A 23,487-nucleotide genomic window follows, 5' to 3' on the forward strand; every position below is an offset into this window, starting at 1 on the left:
ACAGTGGAGAGGGCAGCTTTAGAGTTCAGAAGACAAGAATAAACGGGTATTTTTTTACATTTTTTTTGAACACCGGGTAAAGGCTATTTATTTAGCATATAATTTAAAGGGCTATTTTTAGAGGGTTTTCTCTGAGACCCACCCCTTTGTTTTTTAACACTTAAACAGAGAATTAAACAGAGAGCAGAGGGAATTATGGTTTAATTCAGGATTTTTTTATTTTTATTACATTGACCGCTACAGGGGACGAGACAGAGGGATCTTAATTTGACCTTAGATCTTTATTGCACTCTATGGCTTTCACTCTGAGGAATTATGAACGAGAGGCTTAGTTCTGCCCACACCCTAACACCTAAATGTATAAAGCAAAAAAACCCCAGTAATTGATTAATTAAAACAGAACAGAACCAAAACCAGATTGTGATGCAGTAGGGACTGTCTGTGTGGGGAGTGGGAGAGCAGGGGAGGACTTTAGGGGATGGATGATGCCAGGGCCTGTAACCTGAGCTAGGTAAGGGAGGGGAAAGGTCAACACCTTTCCCCGGGAAGGGGACAAAGGAAGGGAGCGGCAGGAGGGAAGCAGTTTGAGTTTGGGCTGGGGGCTGTGTGAGCAGAATTCAGGGTATCCTAGCTAGGATCCAAGCACCCTGAAAGCCCAGAAGGACTCGGTGGAGGGGTCCTGACTGTGCCTGCAAGCTCTGCTGTAACCTGTGTTCCTGTTGTCCAATAAACCTTCTGTTTTACTGGCTGGCTAAGAGTCACTGTGGGTCCCAGGAAGAGGGGTGCAGGGCCGGACTCCCCCACACTCCGTGACAACTGGTGGCAGCGGTGGGATATACTGCACCCCGTGGATGGCGCTTCCTGCAGTAAGTGACTGGGGAGCAGTAAAACGAAGGGGTGGTTAACCCCTGGGAGTGTGTGCCCAGTGAGAAGGACTTTGCAGTAACAGGGTCCCCCGGGGGATTGCAGCGAGCGGTCCCAGGGGCAGAGGAGTCTGCAGCTCGACCCTGGCAGAGAGGTGGTGACCTCACGAAGGGCTGGTGCACCAGGGGTCCCCCTGGAAACCGTGGGGAGCGGCGAGCACCCCAGCCTGTGAGTGGTCAGCAGGAAGATGTATGCCAAGCAGCGCAAGTGTGACCTGGTGGAGCTGTGCAAGCAGAGGGGGCTGCACCCAGGGAGACGCACCAAGGACCAGCTGATTGCCCAGCTGGAGCAGGGAGACCGCATGAATGAACGGAGCCCTGTCTCTGAGGGAAGCAGCCGGGCAGATGCAGCGCAGGCACCAGTGTCTCTCCCCGCTGGGAGTGGTCAGCTGGTGGACGAGGGCTTCCCGAGACCCCCCCTTCCTAGGCCTAGGGGAAGGGCAGGGAGGAGCCCAGTGTATACCGAGGGCACCGTGACCCCCCCGACCAGCAGGGGATCCTCCTGGCGAAGCTCACCCCCCAGCAGGGGATCCTCCCGGCAACGCTCGGCACCCATGGAGCAGATGTGGCTGGAATATGAAAGGGAGCTGAGACGGGAAGAGCTCGAGTTAAAGAGGCGAGAGCTGGAGGAGAAGGCGAAACAGCGTGAACATGAGGAGAACCAGCGTAAACATGAGGAGAACCAGCGCCAGCATGAGTGGGAGGAGAAGGAGAAACAGCGTAAACATGAGCTGGACCTGGCCCGGCTGATGAGCAGTGAGGCTCCGGCTGCGGTGAGTGAGGGGGGACCCAAGCCTACAAAGAGCTTTGATAAGCACTTGCTGCCCCGGCGTAAGGAGGGGGAGGACATAGATACCTTCCTGACGGCCTTTGAGAATGCCTGCGAGCTGCACAGGGTTGACCCTGCAGACAGGATCGCAGTTCTCACCCCCTTACTGGACTCCACAGCCGTGGAGGTGTACAGCCGACTGAAAGGGGCGGAGGCAGGGGACTACGAACTGTTCAAACAGGCCCTGCTCCGCGAGTTTGGGCTGACTCCTGAGATGTACCGGAAAAAGTTCCGGAGCCAGCGTAAAACCCGTGAGGTCACATACCTACAACTGGTCAACCGGGCGCAGGGGTATGCCCGCAAGTGGACAGCTGGGACCCAAACTAAAGAGGACCTGCTTGACCTATTCATACTGGAGCACCTGTACGAGCAGTGCCCGTCCGACCTGAGGCTGTGGTTGATGGACCAGAAGCCGGAGAACCCGCAGCATGCAGGCCAGCTGGCCGACCAATTTGTGGACAGTCGGGCAGGGGATGGCAGGGAGAAGTCTCAAAGGAGCAGGCCTGCCTCAACGCAGATAGAGAGTCATCATGGGACCTCCCAAAGGGGGCCTATGGAGAACCCCCCCAAAAGGGGAACATCCAGCGGCAGGTCCCTCCGACCCACTCAAGGGGACCCACGAGATATGGGCTGCTATCGCTGTGGCCAACGAGGCCACATACGGGCCCAGTGCCCCAAGCTCAGGGACAGACCAAGCAGATCCAACCCGCAGAGGGTGGACTGGGTAAAAACCCAATCGGAGGAGGGGCTACATTCCCAGGAAAGGGAGGCTGGCAACATACCACCTATGGATGCTCCCGGTTCCGGGTTTTTGGTTTACCGGGTGGGCGCGGGGCTGCCCCTCCGGAAAGAGTGCATTGTTTCCCTGGAGGTAGATGGGAGGAAGGTCACTGGGTACTGGGACACGGGCGCAGAGGTGACACTGGCCCGGCCCGAGGTGGTGGCCTCAGATCGGATGGTGCCCGACACCTACCTGACCCTGATGGGCATGGGCAGGACCCCATTCAAGGTGCCCGTGGCAAGGGTACACCTGAAATGGGGAGCCAAGGAGGGCCCCAAGGATGTGGGGGTACACCGATATTTGCCCACTGATGTGTTAATGGGAGGGGACCTCGAGGACTGGCCTAGTAACACCCAGAGTGCCCTGGTCGTGACTCACAGTCAGAGTCGGCAAAGGGCACTGCACCCCGACAATGGGGAAGGTACTCGACCCGAGGTGCAGGACCCTAACCCAGGGAGCGGGAAACGCCCAGGGGCACGGTTCAGAGAGGCTGCAGCCTCAGACCCAGCCAGCAAGAGAGAGCCGGTCCCCATCCCTGTCCCAGCTGCTGAGTTCCAGGCCGAGTTGCAGAAAGATCCCTCCTTGCGGAAGCACAGGGACCGGGCTGACCTTAGTGCGGTACAGACCATGAGGAGAGGTTGCAAGGAGAGGTTCCTGTAGGAGAAGGGGTTCCTGTACCGAGAATGGGCTCCCCCAGGGGAAGTAGAGTCATGGGGGATCAGGAGGCAGCTGGTGGTTCCCCAGAAGTTTCGTCACAAGCTGTTGTACCTGGCCCATGACATCCCTCTCGCAGGGCACCAGGGAATCCGACGCACCAGGCAGAGGCTGCTACAGAACTTTTACTGGCCTGGGGTCTTTACCCATGTCCGACAGTACTGCCAATCCTGTGACCCCTGCCAGAGGGTGGGGAAGGCCCGGGACAAGGGGAAAGCGGCTTTAAGGCCTTTACCCATCATAGAAGAACCTTTCCAGAAGGTGGCCATGGACATAGTGGGACCCCTCAGCAAGACGACCCGGTCAGGGAAGAAATACATCCTGGTGGTGGTGGATTTTGCCACTTGCTACTCCGAGGCGGTGGCCTTGTCCTCTATCGAAGCAGACACAGTGGCAGATGCGCTGCTGACAATTTTCAGCCGGGTGGGGTTCCCCAAGGAGGTCTTAACGGACCAGGGGTCCAACTTCATGTCGGCCCTGCTCCGGTCCTTATGGCAGAAATGTGGGGTCCAGCACAACTGGGCCTCAGCGTATCACCCCCAGTCCAACGGGCTGGTAGAAAGGTTCAACGGGACGCTGAAGATGATGCTAAAAACATTTATGAACCAGCACCCGCAGGATTGGGACAAGTACTTACGTCACCTGCTGTTCGCGTACAGGGAGGTACCCCAGGAATCTACCGGGTTTTCACCTTTCGAACAGTTGTATGGAAGGCGGGTAAGGGGGCCCCTAGACCTGATGAGGGACGAATGGGAGGGGAAGGCCGCTCCCGAGGGAGAGTCAGTGGTGGAGTATGTCCTGACCTTCCGGGAAAGACTGGCCGAGCTCATGGGCCTGGCCAGGGAGAATCTGGCCCGAGCCCAGAGGAGGCAGAAGGTCTGGTATGACCGCACAGCACGAGCCCGTGCCTTCGCCACCGGGGATCAGGTGATGGTTCTTATCCCCGTGAGGAGAAACAAACTCCAGGCCGCCTGGGAAGGGCCCTTCAAGGTTATCAAGCAACTAAATGAGGTAAACTATGTGGTGGAGCTGTCAAACCGGGCACATCACCGTTGGGTGTACCATGTGAACATGATGAAACCATACTATGACAGGGGGAATGTGGTGTTGGCCGTGTGTGGACATTGGGAGGGGCAGGGAGATGACCCCTTAGTAGATCTATTCCCTGGGAAAAAAGCTGGTTCCCCCTGGAGGCGATTCCCCTCTCTGATCAACTGACCCCGGGCCAGCACGCTGAGATCAGAGGGGTGCTGCATCTGTACCGACAGCTGTTTTCCAACCAGCCTGGACGCACTAATTTGACTGTCCACCGGGTGGAGACCGGGTCACATCCCCCTATAAGATGCTCCCCTTTTCGGGTCACTGGGAAAACTGCCCAGGACCTAGAAAGAGAGGTCAGGGACATGCTGGCTTTGGGGGTGATCCAGCCGTCTTCCAGCCCTTGGGCCTCGCCAGTGGTGCTAGTCCCCAAGAAGGATGGGTCAATCCGGTTCTGTGTGGACTATCGAAAGCTCAATGCCATCATTGTATCTGATGCCTACCCTATGCCCAGGCCTGACGAGCTCCTAGACAAGCTGGGAGGTGCTCGGTACCTCACCACTATGGATCTTACCAAAGGCTACTGGCAAGTGCCGCTGGACGCAGATGCCAGGCTGAAATCGGCCTTTATCACCCCTCTGGGGCTCTATGAGTTTCTGACCCTGCCCTTCGGCCTCAAGGGAGCACCGGCCACCTTCCAGCGCCTGGTGGATCAGCTACTGAGGGGGATGGAGAGTTTTGCCATGGCGTATATTGACGACATCTGCGTCTTCAGCCAGACCTGGGAGGACCACATGTCCCAGGTTAAAGAAGTCCTGGACCGACTCCGAAAGGCTGGGTTAACAGTAAAGGCTGAGAAGTGCAAGGTGGGGATGGCTGAAGTATCTTACCTGGGCCATCGGGTGGGGAGCGGCTGCCTGAAGCCGGAACCAGCCAAGGTGGAGGTGATCAGAGACTGGCCTGCTCCCCAAACCAAAAAGCAGGTCCAGGCCTTTATTGGGATGGCGGGGTACTATCGAAGGTTCGTGCCCCACTTTAATGCCATAGCCGGCCCCATCACTGAACTATGCAAAAAGGGGAAGCCAGACAAGGTGATCTGGACTGAGCAGTGCCAGGAGGCTTTCCGGGCACTGAAGGAGGCTCTGGTTAGCGACCCAGTTCTGGCAAACCCAGATTTTGACAAGCCCTTTATGGTGTTCACCGATGCCTCAGACACAGGACTGGGGGCAGTGTTAATGCAGGAGGATGAAAAGGGGGAGAGACACCCCATCATGTACCTGAGTAAGAAGGTGCTACCCCGGAAACAAAGCTACGCGGCCATCGAGAAGAAATGCCTGGCCATGGTGTGGGCCCTTAAGAAGCTAGAGCCATATCTCTTTGGGCGACACTTCACCGTGTACACCGACCACTCTCCCCTGACCTGGCTGCACCAGATGAAAGGAGCCAACGCCAAGCTCCTGAGGTGGAGCCTGCTCCTGCAGGACTATGACATGGACGTGGTCCATGTGAAGGGAAGTGCCAACCTGACAGCGGATGCATTGTCCCGGAGAGGGGGCCCTGAACTTCCCCAGGTCACTGGGCAGAGTGACCCTGCTCAGTTCAGTCTCGAAGGGGGGAGAGATGTGATGCAGTAGGGACTGTCTGTGTGGGGAGCGGGAGAGCAGGGGAGGACTTTAGGGGATGGACAATGCCAGAGCCTGTAACCTGAGCTAGGTAAGGGAGGGGAAAGGTCAACACCTTTGCCCGGGAAGGGGACAAAGGAAGGGAGTGGCAGGAGGGAGGCAGTTTGAGTTTGGGCTCGGGGCTGGATGGGCGGAATTCAGGGTATCCTAGCTAGGATCCAAGCACCCTGAAAGCCCAGAAGGACTCGGTGGAGGGGTCCTGACTGTGCCTGCAAGCCCTGCTGTAACCTGTGTTCCTGTTGTCCAATAAACCTTCTGTTTTACTGGCTGGCTGAGAGTCACTGTGGGTCCCAGGAAGAGGGGTGCAGGGCCGGACTCCCCCACACTCCGTGACACAGATAACATTTTTTGATTTTATTAGGGCTTACCATATTGGAGCACGAACCCCAGGGACCGCGGTGAAGCGAGGAAGAGGGGCTAAACACCCTGGTGGCGCTGCTTGTAGTTTGCCGCAGCGTCTGGAGTCCGATGTTCGAGGTAGGAGAGTCCCATCTGGAGTTGCCAGAAACTGTTACCGAAATGTCGGGTCTGCCTAGCTGAGAGCCAATAACAGCCTGACAGGGATAAGGAAAGATGCTTTATTTTGCAGAAGAAAGGAGAGCCTTGCACCTTGGTACAAAGACATTGTTTTATACACATTTTTTATACACATTTAGACAAAGACCCTTGCCGTGTTAACACTTGATTGGTGGTTGTCAGACCTCGTACTTTTGCTATTTGGTTAGTGAAAACCAGTTTAGAGCCAGATTTTTTTGCCTTAAGGCAGAGGAGAGAAGATAGTTTAAAAGTTTAGGTTACTGTGTATGTTAAGACTTTTGCTTTTTTTAATGGCTGCCTGGTAGCTGTTAAGGGGGGTTGCCAGTAACTTTTACACTGTTGTCACGGGATCAAAGTGCTGATGAAACTAGAGGAAATCGCAGTGAGCGAGTCCAGGCTGCAGTAGGGCCTTTGCTTTCCATGGTGCTGAAAGCTGTCTCCCGGCTAACCCTGGGCTGTCCTGCCACCTCTCAGCCAGGAGGGGAGAGGTCTTCAGGCCACGGCATAAGGAAGCCATGGGCTAGGTCCTTGGACCCATTCACTTGCCACCGCCCCATGCTTTGGGCCCCACACGGGCTAGCACAAAGCAGGCATAGGCCTGGCTGGAATGGCTCCAGTCAAGACAAACCCAGCCCTGTCCCACTTTCATCCATTCAAAGCACTGCTCCCTAGATCATCCTGCTGGCTCGTCAGTCCCATCACAGCACCCCTCTCTGCACCCCTCCACTGGCCCCCCTGCTCCCCACATCAAACATAGTGTACATGTCTTCACACTCAACACCCTCCTGGCCTGTCCTCACCCACCGAACTTCTCAGTCACTACTGAGACACCCGCTCCCACCTCCTTATGAGGCCAGCCTTCATCGCCCACATTTTCAAAGAAGCCCCTGTCTGTTTCCTCCCAGGCTGCCCTGCATACTTGGGATGGGTTCCTCATAAGGCAGGAGGGATAGTTCAGTAGTTTGAGCATTGGCCTGTTAACCCCAGGGTTGTGAGTTCAATCTTTGAGGGGATCACTTAGAGATCTGGGGCAAAATCAGTACTTGGTCCTGCCAGTAAAGGGAGGGGGCTGGACTCAATGATGCCAAGGTCCCTTCCAGCTCTATGAGAGGTATATCTCAATTTATTTATTTTAATATCCACAGCACTACCTTGTGGTGCATCTTCAGATCCCGCCTTGCAACACTCACTTTGCCGCCAGGCCTCTAAAAAACTTGACAGTTGTTAGACTGCTCTTACACTGAGCCTGCTGCCTGTCATGAGAATGGCCACACTGGGTCAGACCAAAGGTCCATCTAGCCCAGTATCTTTTCTTTTGACAGTGGCCAGTGCCAGGTGCCCCAGAGGGAATGAACAGAACAGGGAATCATCAAGGGATCCATCCCCTGTCATCCAGTCCTATCTCCTTGCAGTCAGAGGTTTAGGGACACCCAAAGCATTGGGTTGTGTTCCTGACCATCTTGGATAGTAGCCACTGATGGACCTGTCCTCCAGGAACTTCTCTCATTCTTTTTTGACCCCATTAGAGTTGTGTCCTTCACAACAGCCCCAGGCAGAGAATTCCACAGGTTGACTGTGCGTTGTGTGAAGTACTGTTTCCTTGCTTCCTTGTGTTCTTCTTTCCCTCTTCAGCCATCTGTTGTCTCACGTGTTATATTCTGTAACAACGCTCGGTGCAATGTGGGTCACCATCCTGCCCAATGACTGGGGTTCTTGGGCTCTGCTCCTGTACAAATAAGCAATTACAGCGATAATAAATCCGAGTCTGAACATCCTCTCCAAGCCAGGCTGTGTGTGCTGTTTATGCAGCAGGACGCTGAGCAGGAGCTGGGCTGGGGAAGACTCTGGACAGAAACAGAGCGAGATTCGCTGTTTTCTATGTTCTAAGAAAGTTCCTTGTTCAGTGCTGGAGGAAAGTGATGCTTTTTGCAGGTCCTTGCCATTGCACATGCCAGGTTGTTGTGAGGGATCCCTGCACAATCTCTCTATCTCTGCCCTTAGTTCCCTCTGACCAGAGGGTTACGCTTCTTTCTTATATCCAGGAGGGGCTGGGGTGCTGACCAGCCGTGCTTGCTGTAATGAATTGGCAACACTCACTTGGCATCTTTATGCAGGGCTCTGACTCCTGTTAAGAGGGTGGCTCGGCAGAGCCCTGCCTCCTTACAGCTCACGTGGAGATGCTCCTGTCCTGGTACAATCTCTGTCTGCTTTCACCTGCCTTTCGAGAGCTGTCTGAAAGTGAGCAACACGTTCTCCTTCCAACAGCCTCTCTGCATCTGTGAAGCTACCCAGCTCGTCCCTGCTTGAGGTTATCCCTTACCAGGAAAAACGCCAGGCACCTACATTAAGTGCCCCAGGCATGGCAGGACCCCTGCTGTACCAGCGTCCTGGGTATTGATCTAGAATGCTACCCAATTACCCTTTAGTAAGGGCTGCAACTCCTTCTGAGGGCGCATTATGAATTGTCTGCGTCTGATATGCAGGGGATAATGTGCATTCTTTTGTTTTATTCCATGCAGCTCCCTGCAGCTGGTTTAAAAGGATGTTTTTGTGATGCTTACCTAGGAAACTAATTTCAGAGAGCTTTGCATTGGTGAACGTGGGTAAAGCTTGAAATATCACAGTGCATGAAAGATACTGAGAAATTAAGGGTAGAATTGCAAAGGTGACTTTTCTGGGTATCTATTTTGCAGATGACAGGGCATTAAATGGTAAGAACAAACTAGTTTCTCAGTTACCTGTGATTTTTCAGCATATGGGAGGTGATGGTACCAGATGATCATTTCCCATTATGGAAATAAAACGACAACCCTGTTCTACAGGAATGGAGCAAACTGCCAATGCGCACAAGTGTGTTGACGTAGAATGCTACTGGGTATTTGCGAAGAACTGAGACCTCTGTGGCTGCACACGTTTGTGAGTCGTGTGTGACAATGTGTATTATGTCAGTAAGTGTGTGCGTGAGCAATTGTTGATGGGGATATGTATTGTGTGTCTGTGCATGCATGAATGTGTGTGTGTTATGTATGTGTTTCTGTGTGCACAAGTACGTGAAAAAGTGTGTTATATGTATGTGTGTGTGGGGGAGGAAGTACACATATGTGATTTCCGTGTGTTTCCCATTTCTCAGCTGCCTGAGCTGCTCCATCTTATATATGAAAGATATCATCAAAAGGCGCTTACACAAGAAAAACAATTTCAAATGAAAAGCAGATGTTAAATGCCCCTCTGCCCTGCAGCAAGCTGCTCTGTGGCGCGGTAACATTTCATTTACTCGAGATTTGTTATGGAAGGAGAAAAAATGCTTTAGATCTTGCCATAAACTGACAGGGCCACGCTGACAAACCCGAGGCTTGACTGTAACGTCCCTGGGCCACCCCAGGCTGCCCACAGCATCGCGCTGCGACACCAGATGGGCATCATCTGACCACCTGCCAGTCTGAGCTGTTCAGTCCAAGAGCAGGGCACGTAGGTAGATCTCCTGGAACTGACAGTTGGCTACACAGGTGTAGCGATGCTGCCTCTGGCGGGAAACCTCTGAGAGTGCCAGTTCAGGACCAATCGCTCAGAGCAGGGCAGTTACAGCCCCAGGCTGGGGTTTTTCCACCTCTAAGGCAAACCAAACCAGCCAGACAGAGAGGGCTTTGATTTCACCCCACTGGCTAAGCACAAGTCTCACAAGCAATTCCCGTTGACACTCCAGTTTCCTAGTATCACCACAAGTGCCACTCGTTATGGGGGTGAATGGTTATGAAAACCAACACCCCAGTAAAAGAAAACGGTTCTCTCGATCCCAAAGGACCAAGCCCCAGACCCAGGTCAATATACACATCAGATCTTACCACAAATCACGCTGTGGCCAATCCTTTAGAATCTAAAATCTAAAGGTTTATGCATAAAAGGAAAAAGATACAGATGAGAGAATTGGTTAAACGGAATCAGTTACATACAGTAAGAGCAAAGTTCTTGGTTCAGGCTTGTAGCAGTGATGGAATAAACTGCAGGTTCAAATCAAGTCTCTGGAGAACATCCCCCGCTGGGATGGGTCATCAGTCCTTTGTTCAGAGCTTCAGTTTGTAGCAAAGTCCCTCCAGAAGTCAAAAGCAGGATTGAAGACAAGATGGAGGCGTTTCCAGGGCCTTTTATATCCTCTGCCATGTGGCTTGAGCTTCCTTTGTCTCAAATACAAGCTGCCAAGCTGTGCCTTGAAACCCTTAAAGTTCTGTTCATAGGCAGGTCCCTGCATGCCTTGCTGAGTCACAAGGTGTATCTGCCTTCTCTCAATGGGTCAGTTGTGTAGCTGATGGTCCTTAATGGGCCATCAATTAGGCTAGGCAGAGCTAACGCCAAATTATCTGGGGTGTCACCCAGAAGCACAGCACAAGTGTGAAATACAGACAGTATAAAGCCAATACTCATAACTTTAAATACAAAAATGATGCATGCACCCAGAGAGCAAATCATAACTTCCTCATAGACACCTCACTTGACCTCTCCTGTACAAGATTTGGTGCCACTATATGACCATGGTTGCAACCCTGGTCTAGACGATCACAGTTCACGTCAATAATGTCACAACAGGTTGATTTCAAAATGGCTAAGACCAGCTAGAAGGTGAGTCAGTGACATCACAAGCAGCTCAGCCAATGATCAGACACTTGCGTTAGCTCCTAGGGATGGAGTTGGCTGGGGAATTGTCTCACATTTTGCAAAAGCAGCTGTGGGAGCTGGAGCCAGCACGAGCGAGGGGGAGGAAGGTGCTACATGCCATGGGAGGAGGGGAACCGATGCCACGATGCAGCAGGGGAGGAAATGCAGGCAATCGGCCAGGCTGGAATGGAGGAATGTAAAGAAGAGCTACTATTGTTAACTGCGCAAGCCCCACCTAAAGGAGAATCACACCAGCAGTGTGGGGCCTATGACTCATAGGTGAGCAGTTCTGAGTCCATCCCAGGGAGGGCAGTGGTGCATATACACACTTGATAGTTTAGTTGGGCATTTAGGCAAACCTGCAGGTCTCATTCTCCATTGCACCTTGTGCAGCCATTTACATCTGCCCCAAATGGATCAGTCTTCTCACAGTTACACAGGCGTCAATCCAGAGTGACTCCACTGGCACTCTGGGCTGGATTTACACTGAGAGAACCGAGTGTTAAATAACAAAAGGGGAAAAGACAGCAGGGGCTGCAGACTCCAGGGACTTGCAAACCCCAACAAATAGATTTGGAGGAACCTACGGTCTGGTCTCCACATGAAAGTTATTTTGGCACAGCTTCGTCAGTCAGAACTACTGCCCTGGCCAGTGCTGCTCTGCTGGCCCAGCCCCGGGTTTAAACGCAGCTGTGTCGCTGGACGAATGCTTCCATGAACGTCGCTGGCAGACTTCAGGGAGATGGGAAAACCTCTTCGGTCGGTGTTGGCTGTGGCTCTGCGCTCGGGTGATGCTGGCACATTATCGCCAATCCCGTCTCCGCAGAGAAGCCATCCCCGACCTAGGAACTCTGTGTGGTTTTCCTGTTCCCAGGCTGCAGCCACAGAGAGGTGAACGAGTTCATTCTTCTTTATCTGGGGAATTTTAACACACAACCTCTTCCCCGGTCGTTACTTATTGGTGTCAGGGATTTTAAACGAGCAAGTCCAAGGCTAATTTGGAGATATTTATTCTGAAGCTTGTCACATTGGAATTATCGAATTTGGCCTGTAAGCTCCATATGTGCTGGCTTCTACGGGGGCGGGGGGTTGGGGGGAGCCAGTAATTATCTGCAGCAGGAAGGATCAAAATTCTAATGCCATATGTTCCTTACTGATTCCACTAACTCAAATATATCTCCCCGTCAGGCACGGTGATGAATGGGGCTCGGTGCTGGCAAGGACTTTCAACCCCCTCAGCTGAAATAAACAGGCTTGCTAGATGTGAGATTTCATTTCCCAAAAGTGGATTCAAACTAGTCCCGTCTGGTGAGACAGATTTTTTTCCCTCTCCTTCTTCCCTTTTTCAGTGTCTGACATCCTTGCCGGCGCTCAGAGGATCGGTGGGGACGGTGTGGTGCAGCAGTGCGCTATAAGGCCGGGTGATCGAAGCTAATGGGTTTCCATCCTGGCTCTTTCTATCTATGGTCCTTAACTCGGGTTGCCAGCACTCCTGGTCTGGCCAGGAGTCTCCTGGAATCGGGCTCGATCTCCTGGAGGCTACTGAAGCCAGTCCAGGAGATTTTAGACCAAGAGTCTGGTGGTGCAGCGGGGCTAAGGCAGGCTCTCTGCCTGCCCTGGCCCTGCGCCGCTCCTGGAAGCAGCTGGCACATCCCTGAGACCCTTAGAGCGGGTGGCCAGGGGGTCTCCATGCGCTGCCCCCACCCTGAGCACCAACTCCGCAGAGCCCATTGGCCAATGGAAGCTGCGGGGTTGGTGCCTGCAGGCAGGGGCAGTGGGAAGAGACCACCTGGCCCCCCTCCCAGGGGCTCCAGGGAGGTGCCGGCTGCCTCTGGCAGTGGTGCGGGGCCAGGGCAGGCAGAGAGCCTTCCTTAGCCCCGCTGCACCCTCAACTGGGAGCTGCCAGAGGTAAGCTCCACCCAGACAGAGCCCACACCCCTCACCCCCTCCTACACTCCGACCCCCTGCCCAAGCGCTGAGCTCCCTCCCAGAACCAGCACCCCAAGCCCCCTCCTGCACCTCACCCCCCTGCCCGAGCCCTGAGCCCCCTCCTGCACCCAAACTCCCTCCCAGAACCAGCACCCCAAACCCCCTCCTGCACCTCACCCCCCGGCCCCAGCCCTGAGCCCCCTCCTGCACCCAAACTCCCTCCCAGAACCTGCACCCTATACTCCTTCCTGTACCCTACCCCCTGCCCCAGCGCTGAGCCCCCTCCTGCACCCAAACTCCCTCCCAGAACCAGCACCCCAAGCCCCCTCCTGCACCTCAACCCCCTGCCCCAGCCCTGAGCCCCCTCCTGCACCCAAACTCCCTCCCAGAACCAGCACCCCAAGCCCCCTCCTGCACCTCAACCCCCTGCCCCAGCCCTGAGCCCCCTCCTGCACCCAAACTCTCTCCCAGATCCTGCACCCTATACTCCTTCCTGTACCCCACCCCCTGCCCCAGCGCTGAGCCCCCTCCTGCACCCAAACTCCCTCCCAGAACCAGCACCCCAAGCCCCCTCCTGCACCTCAACCTCCTGCCCCAGCCCTGAGCCCCCTCCTGCACCCAAACTCTCTCCCAGAGCCTGCACCCTATACTCCTTCCTGTACCCCACCCCCTGCCCCAGCCCTGAGCCCCCTCCTGCACCTCAACCCCCTGCTCCAGCCCTGAGCCCCCTCCTGCACCCAAACTCTCTCCCAGAGCCTGCACCCTATACTCCTTCCTGTACCCCACCCCCTGCCCCAGCCCTGAGCCCCCTCCTGCACCCAAACTCCCTCCCAGAGTCCACACCCTGCATCCCCTCCCACACCCCAACCCCCTGACCCTGCCCGGTAAAAGTGAGTGAGGGTGGGGGAGAGAAAGCAACAGAGGGAGGGAGGATGGAATGAGTGGGGTGGGGCCTCGGAGAAGGGGTGGGCAGGGGTGGGACCTTGGGGAAGGGGCGGGGCATGGCGGGGCCTTGGGAAGGGGTGGGGAAGGGGGTGGCACGGGCTGTTTGGGTTTTTGTGATTAGACAGTTGGCAACCCTCTCCTTAGCTGCCCCTCACCACTGCAGTATCTGAGCACCTCACAATCTCTACTGGATTCACCCTCAGAGCACCCGGGAAGTGAGCAAGTCCATTTTACAGAGGGAAAACTTGCAAGTCCCAGACTGGTGCTCTGACCACTAGTCCATCCTTCCACTACAGGAGAGGGCCTGGCTGGGGCCTGGTCCCAGCCAGGACTCCAGGAGTTCCTGTGTGCTGATACTAGTCAGCATTGGCCAATGAGTGCGAGAGGACCCCTTTGACATGCTCATCCTCTGTGGCTTTGGGAGGGACAAGCAGCCTCAGTTTCCCTGTCTGGAAAAGGCAGAGCTGCTGCATGTCACACACCCATTCCCAGACCACGTCAGGCCTTGAAAAAGGGTGACAGCCATGCCTGGGCCGCATGCCGGCCCCTCTGCATGGGGGCGAGTTTCACCCCATGAGAGGCTGAGGCTGAATGTTGCCCCTGGGCAGAGGGCCCAGCATGAGGCCTTGGCACCGCTTAAACCCTCCTTTGTGGCCTCACGTGGGCCGTGAGTGGGGCAAAGGCCTGGGGCGGGCGCTGAGAACACCCCCCTGATGGCAAACGAGGGCTGCTCTGTCACTGGGCATGGGGGGGATGAAAAGCCTCAAGTCTTACAGTTGGGTGGCTAACGACGGAAACTTGAATTATGCTGAAGAAGGGTCTGCAGTGTCCTTTTTTCTGTCACTCCCCTCCCCACCTGCTGCACACACGATCCCCCATCCTCACCCAGCAGGCTCCTCCTCGCCCCTTTCCCTTTCTGCTCCCCGTTGCAAAGACTGACCCTCCTGGGCAGCTCTGCTCCACAAATTCCCCCCTTCCCCCTCCCGCAGATGTTATGGCTGATTGGTGGTAGGATTATCCAGGCTGGTGTAGCACTAAAATTAATGATATCCGACAATAGTGGAGAGACATCAGTTCCAGATGTGGCATTAGGATTAAAAACCACATAAATGAGACCATAATCTAATATGTTAATGCTATAGCACAATGGGCTAGCACTAGCAAATGATTCATGTCATCACGTGCCAGCAGCCAGGGTTGTTACTTGCAAGAAAATATCTGGCCGTGAAAGAAAGGAAAGAGAGAATCCTTAGCATTTCACGCACGTTCCCGGTGGGCGAGGAGCTCCCAGCGAGAGCTCGGAGCCAAAAAAACAACAACTGCTCATTAACAGCAGGAATCCATCTAGAACAACCGCTTCACCTGTCACTGGATGGCAGCCACCTTTGGGGAGGAACATGACAGTGCCCGTGAATACTACATGACTGATTAGGAGAAGAGGGAAAAAGAATCCTGCTTCCCAAAGATACTGCAGGGGCAATAATACTGAACCCTTTTCAGAAGCAGATCTCAAAGCACTTCACTATCTTTAGTTATCCTCACAACACCTCTGGGAAGCAGGGCAGTGCTATCTGCCCCACTTTACAGATGGGAAACTGAGGCACACAGCAGCTATGTGATTCACCCATACTCATACAAGGAGTTTGTGGTGAACCAGAGAATTGAACCTAGGTCTCCCAACTCCTAGACTTGTACTTTAAGAACAGCCAGACTGGGTCAGACCGATAGTCCACCTAGGCCAGTAGCCTATGTGTTGACAGTAGCCAATGCCAGGTTCTTTTTCTTAAATATATAGAGATATACTTATATCTCATGGAGCTAGAAAATCATTGAGCCCAACACCCTGCCTTCAGTAGCAAGATGAGCTACTGATTTTGCCCCAATCCCTAATTGTCCTCCTCAAGTATTGAGCTCACAACCCTGGGTTTAGTAGGCCAATGCTCAAGCCACTGACTTATCCCTCCCCTAAGGGGAGGAATAGGCAATTGCCAAGAGATCCATCCGCTGTGGTCCAGTTCTAGTATCTGACAGTCAGAGTCTTAGCAACACCCAGAGCATGGGGCTGCATCCCTGACCATCTTGGCTAATAGCCATTGATGAACCTATCCCCCAGGAACTTCTGATTATTTTTTGAACCCAGTTATTTTTTTGGCCTTCACAACATCTCCTGGCAGGGAGTTCCACAGGTTGACGGTGCATTGTGTGAAGAAATACTTCCCTCTGTTTGTGTTAAACCTGCTGCCTGCTAATTTCACTGCGGAAAGTGACCTAAGGGCCATAGGGGTTCACAAGCTAAATCAGGTGCTGATTAGGCCTCAACTGGAGTGTTGGGTTAGTTCTGGGTGCCACATTTCAGGAAAATTGTGGAGAAATTGGAGAAAGTCCAGAGAAGAGCAACAGAAATGATGAAAGATCTAGAAAATATGAGCTATGAGGAAGATTGGAAATATTTTTTTGTTTGTTTAGTCTGGAGAAGAGAAGACTGAGAGGGGCCATGATAACAAGAAAAGTTCATCTGTCTTCTTGGGAGTGGTGAGCACTGTGCGTGTAGCGTGTGCAGTCTGTTTTGGTGATTGTTAATAAACAGAGGATAAGGATATTACTGTCTAAGGCTCTTTCACTGGTAAAGACACCGCAAACCCACATGGTTATGCCTGAGCTCTGGGAACGGGTCAGGGTGGGTGCCCTAGAGTGTGTGAATAACGGAGAATTTTGTGCAGGTAACGTGACTTGATCACAGTCTAGAAGTATCGATGTGGGGAACAAATATTGGATACTGGGCCCTTCAGCCCAGCAGAGGAAAGTCGAACATGATCCAGTGGCTGGAAGTTGAAGCTAGACAACTTCAGACTGGAAATCGGGTGCACATTTTTAACAGTGACAGTAATTAGCCATTGGAAGAAACCTACCCAGGGTCGTGGTGAATTCTCCATCGCTGACAGTTTTTCAAATCAAGATGGGATGTTTTTCTGAAATATCCACTCTAGGAATTATTTGGGGGCAGGTCTGTGACCTGCGTTCTACGCAGGTCAGACTAGATGCTCACACTGGACCTCTCCCACCACATCCCTCCCCCCATCCCCAAGCCCTTCCCTGCACTTTCAAGAGAGTTTTTTTTTTTTAAGATCATTTGCAACAACTCCCTGGATAAAAGCTTCTGGCGTCAAGATCTGGGGGAAGTTTGAGAAAGCGTCTGCAGCACAAGCCTGAAATGCTGGGGAAAGGAGGAGCATGGCTAGCAGATGGGCCATGGGGGGGCTTCTTGGGGAGCCCAGAGCTGCTGAGACCAGTCTGAGTAACTGAATTCAAGCCTGGAAACAGACCTCATCACTGTCATTAATGCAGCCTGCTGCACATGATTAGCTCCTCCCCCAGGGTACCTCCAAATAGCTGGCAGCCCAGCTACATGGCTCTGTTCACTCGCAGTGAGAACAGGACTCACCGTAAGCGGAGAGCGCAGGCTGGCTGCATAGGGCTGGAAGCTTTTCCACTGCAATGAGGAGGCCGGTGCCATGGCCGCATTGCACTCAGTGGCGTGTATGGGTGGTCTCACTGGGCACCATTCAGAGCCATGCTTACAGCTGCAGCGTGTATGCACCATTGCCCTCTGCTGGATGGAACCAGAACTGCTCTGCTCTGCATCATAGGCCCTACACAGCAAGTAGCAAATAGGGATTCTCCTTTACCTCATGCAGTAGGGGCCTGTGCTTATAGAATAGGAGAACCAGGGATCTATCACCTGCCTTGAATTTCTGTGTGGCTACAGCAGGGTAATAACTGAGCACTCCTAGCCGGTTTGGTCCTGAAAAGGCTCATCACCAATGAAACAGATTCTCAAACGCCCTGGGTAGCTCTTCCATTCTGGCTGGTGCATGGCTGGGGCTCATGATGGTTTTCTTCTGTCTCTTGTATTTTCGAGCCACTTCATCCCTTTTACATTGCTCGGGGGGTAGATGGGTTTGTCATCTTCCTTTTACGTTGCTGTTGCTGTCACCACACAACCTTATGTGGCCAGTTTTCCAAGTCTCTCTATTGCCTTTGGTTATGGCACTCAGTGGCCACTGAGGTGTTGAACATGACTGCAACAAGCCAGCTAGTGTGTCTTTGCACCACTGCCCTCTGCTGGAAGGAATCAGAACTGTTCTATTGTGTGTCATAGGCCCCATACTGCTAGCAGATAATGGAAATTCTCCTTTATCTCAGCTGTTTTTATAGCTCCAATCTCTACCACCACCACCCCCCGTGGTCACCAGGGTGACATACCAGGTGGCACAGAATGTGTTTTGTGATCAAGGTTTATGCATCACAGATCTAGATGGAGCCCTCATCCTGTGAAAAGCAAGACCAGATCCTGGTAATCAAAGCTGCACTCATGGGGCCATGGTTTGTTAGGAGCTTCACAGCACCTATCCCTTAGGGCACCTGTCCGTTGGGCCCATAAGCCCTTCAGTGGGTGACAATTGAAGCAAGGGGGGGGTGTAGCAGAGGCTGGGATGAGACACCTCCATTTGCTTTTCAGCAAGGGGACAAGCGTTGGGGTCAGCCCTCTGCCAGCCAGGCTGTTAGATGCCTGCTTGCTCCCAGAACAGTGGCGATCCCATGGTTTATACTGAACACAAACTCACGCTCACGTCTGGTAACCAGTCCAGCCAGAGGAAAGCCCCAGGAGAGCCTCCTACTGCATGAGGTGCCCAGCTTGCTGGCCCAAAGGGTGGAGATGCTGGTTAAAGGAGAAGCCACCCTAGATCTGCTCTGTAGTAACCAAAGAGCGTGGAACCTGTGATCCTGAGCCACATGACTGCAGCATCTCCAGGAAGGCAGTTCCATGGAACCAAGGGATCTCATGAGTCGGGGCTGGTGGAAGGAGGGACAAAGTCTCCAGGGTGGAAAGAGGCAGAGGAATGACCAATTTAAGACTCAGATCCAACACCCAAGGGGGTTTGGAGCCAGGTTTCTGTTTCAGCCGGTTGCAGTTAGCACGCAGTACTGAAGTTCTGCATCTGGAACCGAATACACAGAAATGATCACCTCCCGCTCCACTGAGATGACACTTACCACCACACGGAGATTGGGCATTTGTCTAAAAGCTGTGCTCTAGGAATGATTTGGGGGCAGTTCTCCGGCTTGTGCGATGCAGGTCAGACGCAATAATCACAACGGTCTCTTCTGGCCTTGGAATCGATGAAGACCAAAACTGCAATGACTTTGTTTGCTCTCATATCCTAAGGCACTGTCAGGCAGCAGGCTTCAGTGCCCAGAGCACCAGGCTGGGAGTCAGGAGACCTGGATTCTACCCCTACCTCTGTCTCTGGCCTGCTGGGGTCAGTTGGGCAGGCCACTCTCTCTGTGCCTCTGTTACCCCTCCCACTCTTTGTCTGATTACTTCCTGGAGCAGGGACTGTCTCTTACTGGGTGTATGTGCAGCTCCTGGCGCAATGGGCCCCGATCTTGGTAAGGGACTGTCATAGGGTGGGCAGCCCTTTAAGGGGAGAGGGATCTCAGCCCCACCTGTGACCCAGCCAACTGCTACCCCAGGTGGGGAAAATGAAGATGATCGTGTGACCTAATCAGGCCTCTTGGGGTAGATAATGAAGAGGCCTGGAGAGGAAGGTAGTGGCAGATGGGTGTGGAAATGGCAGAAGGGTCTGGGATAGCAGGGGAGACTCTGCTGCCTGGAGCTGTGGTTGTGGAAGGACTGTGAAAAAGATTTGGGTGTTTTGAGTTCTAGCTGTTTAGAAAGGCTGGGCAGCCAGTCCAGGTGGAAGTAGATGACAGTACTTGGACGCCGCTGGAAACTGTGCAAGAACTTATAGACTCTAGGACTGGAAGGGACCTTGAGAGGTCATCGAGTCCAGTCCCCTGCCCTCGTGGCAGGACCAAATACTGTCTAGACCATCCTTGATAGACATTTATCTAATCTACTTTAAATATGTCCAGAGATGGAGATTCCACAACCTCCCTAGGCAATTTATTCCAGTGTTTAACCACCCTGACAGTTAGGAACTTTTTCCTAATGTCCAACCTAAACCTCCCTTGCTGCAGTTTAAGCCCATTGCTTCTTGTTCTATCCTTAGAGGCTAAGGTGAACAAGTTTTCTCCCTCCTCCTGATGACACCCTTTTAGATACCTGAAAACTGCTATCATGTCACCTCTCAGTCTTCTCTTTTCCAAACTAAACAAACCCAGTTTTTTCAGCCTTTCTTCATAGGTCATGTTCTCAAGACCTTTAATCATTCTTGTTGCTCTTCTCTGGACCCTCTCCAATTTCTCCACATCTTTCTTGAAATGCGGTGCCCAGAACTGGACTCAAAACTCCAGCTGAGGCCTAACCAGCGCAGAGTAGAGCGGAAGAATGACTTCTCGTGTCTTGTTTACAACACACCTGTTAATGCATCCCAGAATTACGTTTGCTTTTTTTGCAACAGTATCACACTGTTGACTCATATTAAGCTTGTGATCCACTATGACCCCTAGATCTCTTTCTGCCATACTCCTTCCTAGACAGTCTCTTCCCATTCTGTATGTGTGAAACTGATTGTTCCTTCCTAAGTGGAACACTTTGCATTTGTCTTTATTAAACTTCAGCCGGTTTACTTCAGACTATTTCTCCAATTTGTCCAGATCATTTTGAATTTTGACCCTGTCCTCCAAAGCAGTTGCAATCCCTCCCAGTTTGGTATCATCTGCAAACTTAATAAGCGTACTTTCTATGCCAACATCTAAGTCATTGATGAAGATATTGAACAGAGCTGGTCCCAAAACAGACCCCTGCGGAATCCCACTTGTTATACCTTTCCAGCAGTATTGGGAGCCATTAATAACTACTCTGAGTGCGGTTATCCAGCCAGTTAGGCACCCACCTTATAGTAGCCCCATCTAAATTGTATTTGCCTAGTTTATCGATAAGAATATCATGCAAAACTGTACTGAATGCCTTTCTAAAGTCTAGGTATACCACATCCACCGCTTCTCCCTTATCCACAAGACTCGTTATCCTATCAAAGAAAGCTATCAGATTGGTTTGACAAGATTTGTTCTTTACAAATCCATGCTGGCTATTCCCTATCACCTTACCACTTCCAAGAGTTTGCAGATGATTTCCTTAATTACTTGCTCCATTATCTTCCCTGGCACAGAAGTTAAACTAACTAGTCTGTAGTTTCCTGGGTTGTTTTTATTTCCCTTTTTATAGATGGGCACTATATTTGGCACTTAATAAATTGGGCCCCAGAAGGGGAATCACCTAGGACTGTACAGAGTTTTTAAGGAGTCTTGGGAAGGGGACATGGTTGCTGCAGAGCCAACCCAGGCCACGAGGGGGTGCTCTGGAGGCAGGGACCCTGGGACAGAGAATCTAGATGCTATTGCAATATTAATAAGAATTTCCCATTTCTGGCTGGTTGCCTGCCGCCCCCTCAGCATCACTTCTGCCCAGGGTTTCCCTCTCACCAAGGGTCTGTGCTCTGCTGAGTCTCTGTATCTTTCATTGCTGCCCCAATCTCTCTGCATGCCTCTGGGTGGGGGTCACAGCTCCTCCCCATTTCCTTAGCCTCACTTGCAGATGCCATTAACAAGCTGTTCTCTTCCTCCTCTAGAGCAGTAAATCAAACTGGACCTACTACAGATACCTGCATTCCCCCAGGAGGCCAAAGGGTGGCGCTCACCTGTGTGGGGGTTGGAGCTTTCTCAAGGGCCAGGCTGAGATTCTGGAATGAACTCCACAGGAACCAGAGACCATTCCAAATTCATCACCTTCTACTCAACGTGCCAGTTACATTTCTCCAGCAAAAAGAACAGGAGTCCTTGTGGCACCTTAGAGACTAACACATTTATTTCAGCATAAGCTTTTGTGGGCTACAGCCCACTTCATCGGATGCATAGAATGGGACAGGCAGACGGGAGATATTTATACGTACTGAGAAACATGAAAAGGTGGAAGTAGTCATGCCAACTAACAGGCCAATCAATTGAGATGCGCTATCAGCAGCAGGATTAAAAAAAAAACAAATAAAAAAACCTTCTCCAGGCCTCCAGCAGCATGGGAGTGGAAAATCCCAACCTCTACTACACACACACTCATCCCTCTGGGGAGAGGATAAGAAAGAATGAACCGGGACAGGTGTTAGTCATGCCACTTAATGCATGCCTGGAAGCTGCTCGGATACTGCCGAGAGTGGGACAAGAACCTGTGTAAATCCCTCCTTGTAGCTTGATACTTTGCTGTATCTGAACTCGGCTTATAATCCAACATAGGACTTAGAGATGGGATCAGACTCAGGGTCCAGTGAGCCCAGCGTCCTCTGCCTAACAGCATCTGGCAGCAGCTGTACCAGGGGAAGGTGCAAGAAACCATCTAGTGCAGTGGTTCCCAAACTGGGGTTCGGAAACCCCTGCGGGTTCGCGAAATGTTACAGGGGGTTCTCGGAAAAAATTCCCTAATGGAGGACAGAGCTTTTTCCTACAGACCCTGGGCAGCACGGGGCCAGCAGCCCGGAGCCCCTGGACTTCCAAGAGCTAAGCAGATCAAAGCAAACACATCTATCACACCAAGGAGATTTAAACTTCAAGAGTCCTTACAAGAAACGGAAAGGAAGGTGAATATTTTTTTTGCTGTTTTTAAAATTAAATAAGCAGCTAGTGTTGTTTTAAAATTTATTATGAAGAACAAGTTTAAGCTTTGTTGTAACGTGCGTTGTTTGCCTGGATTGCTCAAGCCCTGAATGCTTGTGTAGGAGGAACTCTTTTGAGCGAGATCTTGGAAAAGTGAGATCTTGACAGAGTGTCGCCATTTTCATAATATAATAAAAGTACTGTAATGATAAATAACTGATAATAAATAGTGTGCAATAAGCATGTCATAAAAACAAATTTTCTATTTCCAAGATCACTGTTTATATCATTTATATTCAGGTACGGGAGAAAATCCCTGGAAATATTCATTTTTAGGAGAGGGTTCATGAGACGTGACGTGCTAGTGAAAGGGGTTCGCAGGTTGTTAAAGTTTGGGAACCACTGCTCTACTGGGAAGTTATGGAATACACTACCCATGGGGAAAGTGTCTTCCTAATCGCTCCGTGTGGCTTGAAGGCTTGTCTCTCAGCACCAGACGCTGGGCCAAGAAAAGCTATGACCTCACCCACGCTGTCTCTCTAATATCCTGTGACCAACAGGGCTACAGCTGCATCCACCCCTAGCCCCCATCAGTCAGTGACAGGTTTCTGCCCTTATCTCAGTGGTATGAAATCCTCCAGGTACAGTATAATGCTGCTTCCTGCCCTCAGAGCCCTATCTGCTGTAGTTTACAGGCAGGCATCACAGTATCCCGTGGGTTTCGGCCATTCTGCAGCACTCCCCTTCTTCTTCTGTCTTTGCTTTGTAGCTTTTTCACTCGGCTCCCGAACCATGCACAGTTCTGCATTTTGGCTGTGTGCCTTCTGGGTTACTCCTCTGTCAGATATC

General features: G+C 52.2%; 1 protein-coding gene across 2 annotated transcripts in view; it reads left to right on the forward strand.

The window, feature by feature from the left end:
* The window catches only part of GALT (galactose-1-phosphate uridylyltransferase), a 95,019-nt gene extending 72,175 nt beyond the window's left edge, over positions 1-22,844 (forward strand). Inside the window, exon 11 of one of the 2 annotated variants that reach the window (XM_050943646.1) lies at positions 21,624-22,842. In XM_050943646.1, coding sequence (XP_050799603.1) covers positions 21,624-21,743 — 120 coding nt within the window. In that variant the 3' untranslated portion in view covers positions 21,744-22,842. Of the gene's footprint in view, positions 1-21,623 lie in introns of both variants that reach the window. The other variant, XM_050943650.1, reaches the window with a different exon arrangement.
* The last annotated feature ends 643 nt before the right edge of the window (positions 22,845-23,487 follow it).

Source organism: Gopherus flavomarginatus, chromosome 3, assembly GCF_025201925.1.
Source record: "Gopherus flavomarginatus isolate rGopFla2 chromosome 3, rGopFla2.mat.asm, whole genome shotgun sequence".
NCBI lineage: Eukaryota > Metazoa > Chordata > Testudines > Testudinidae > Gopherus > Gopherus flavomarginatus.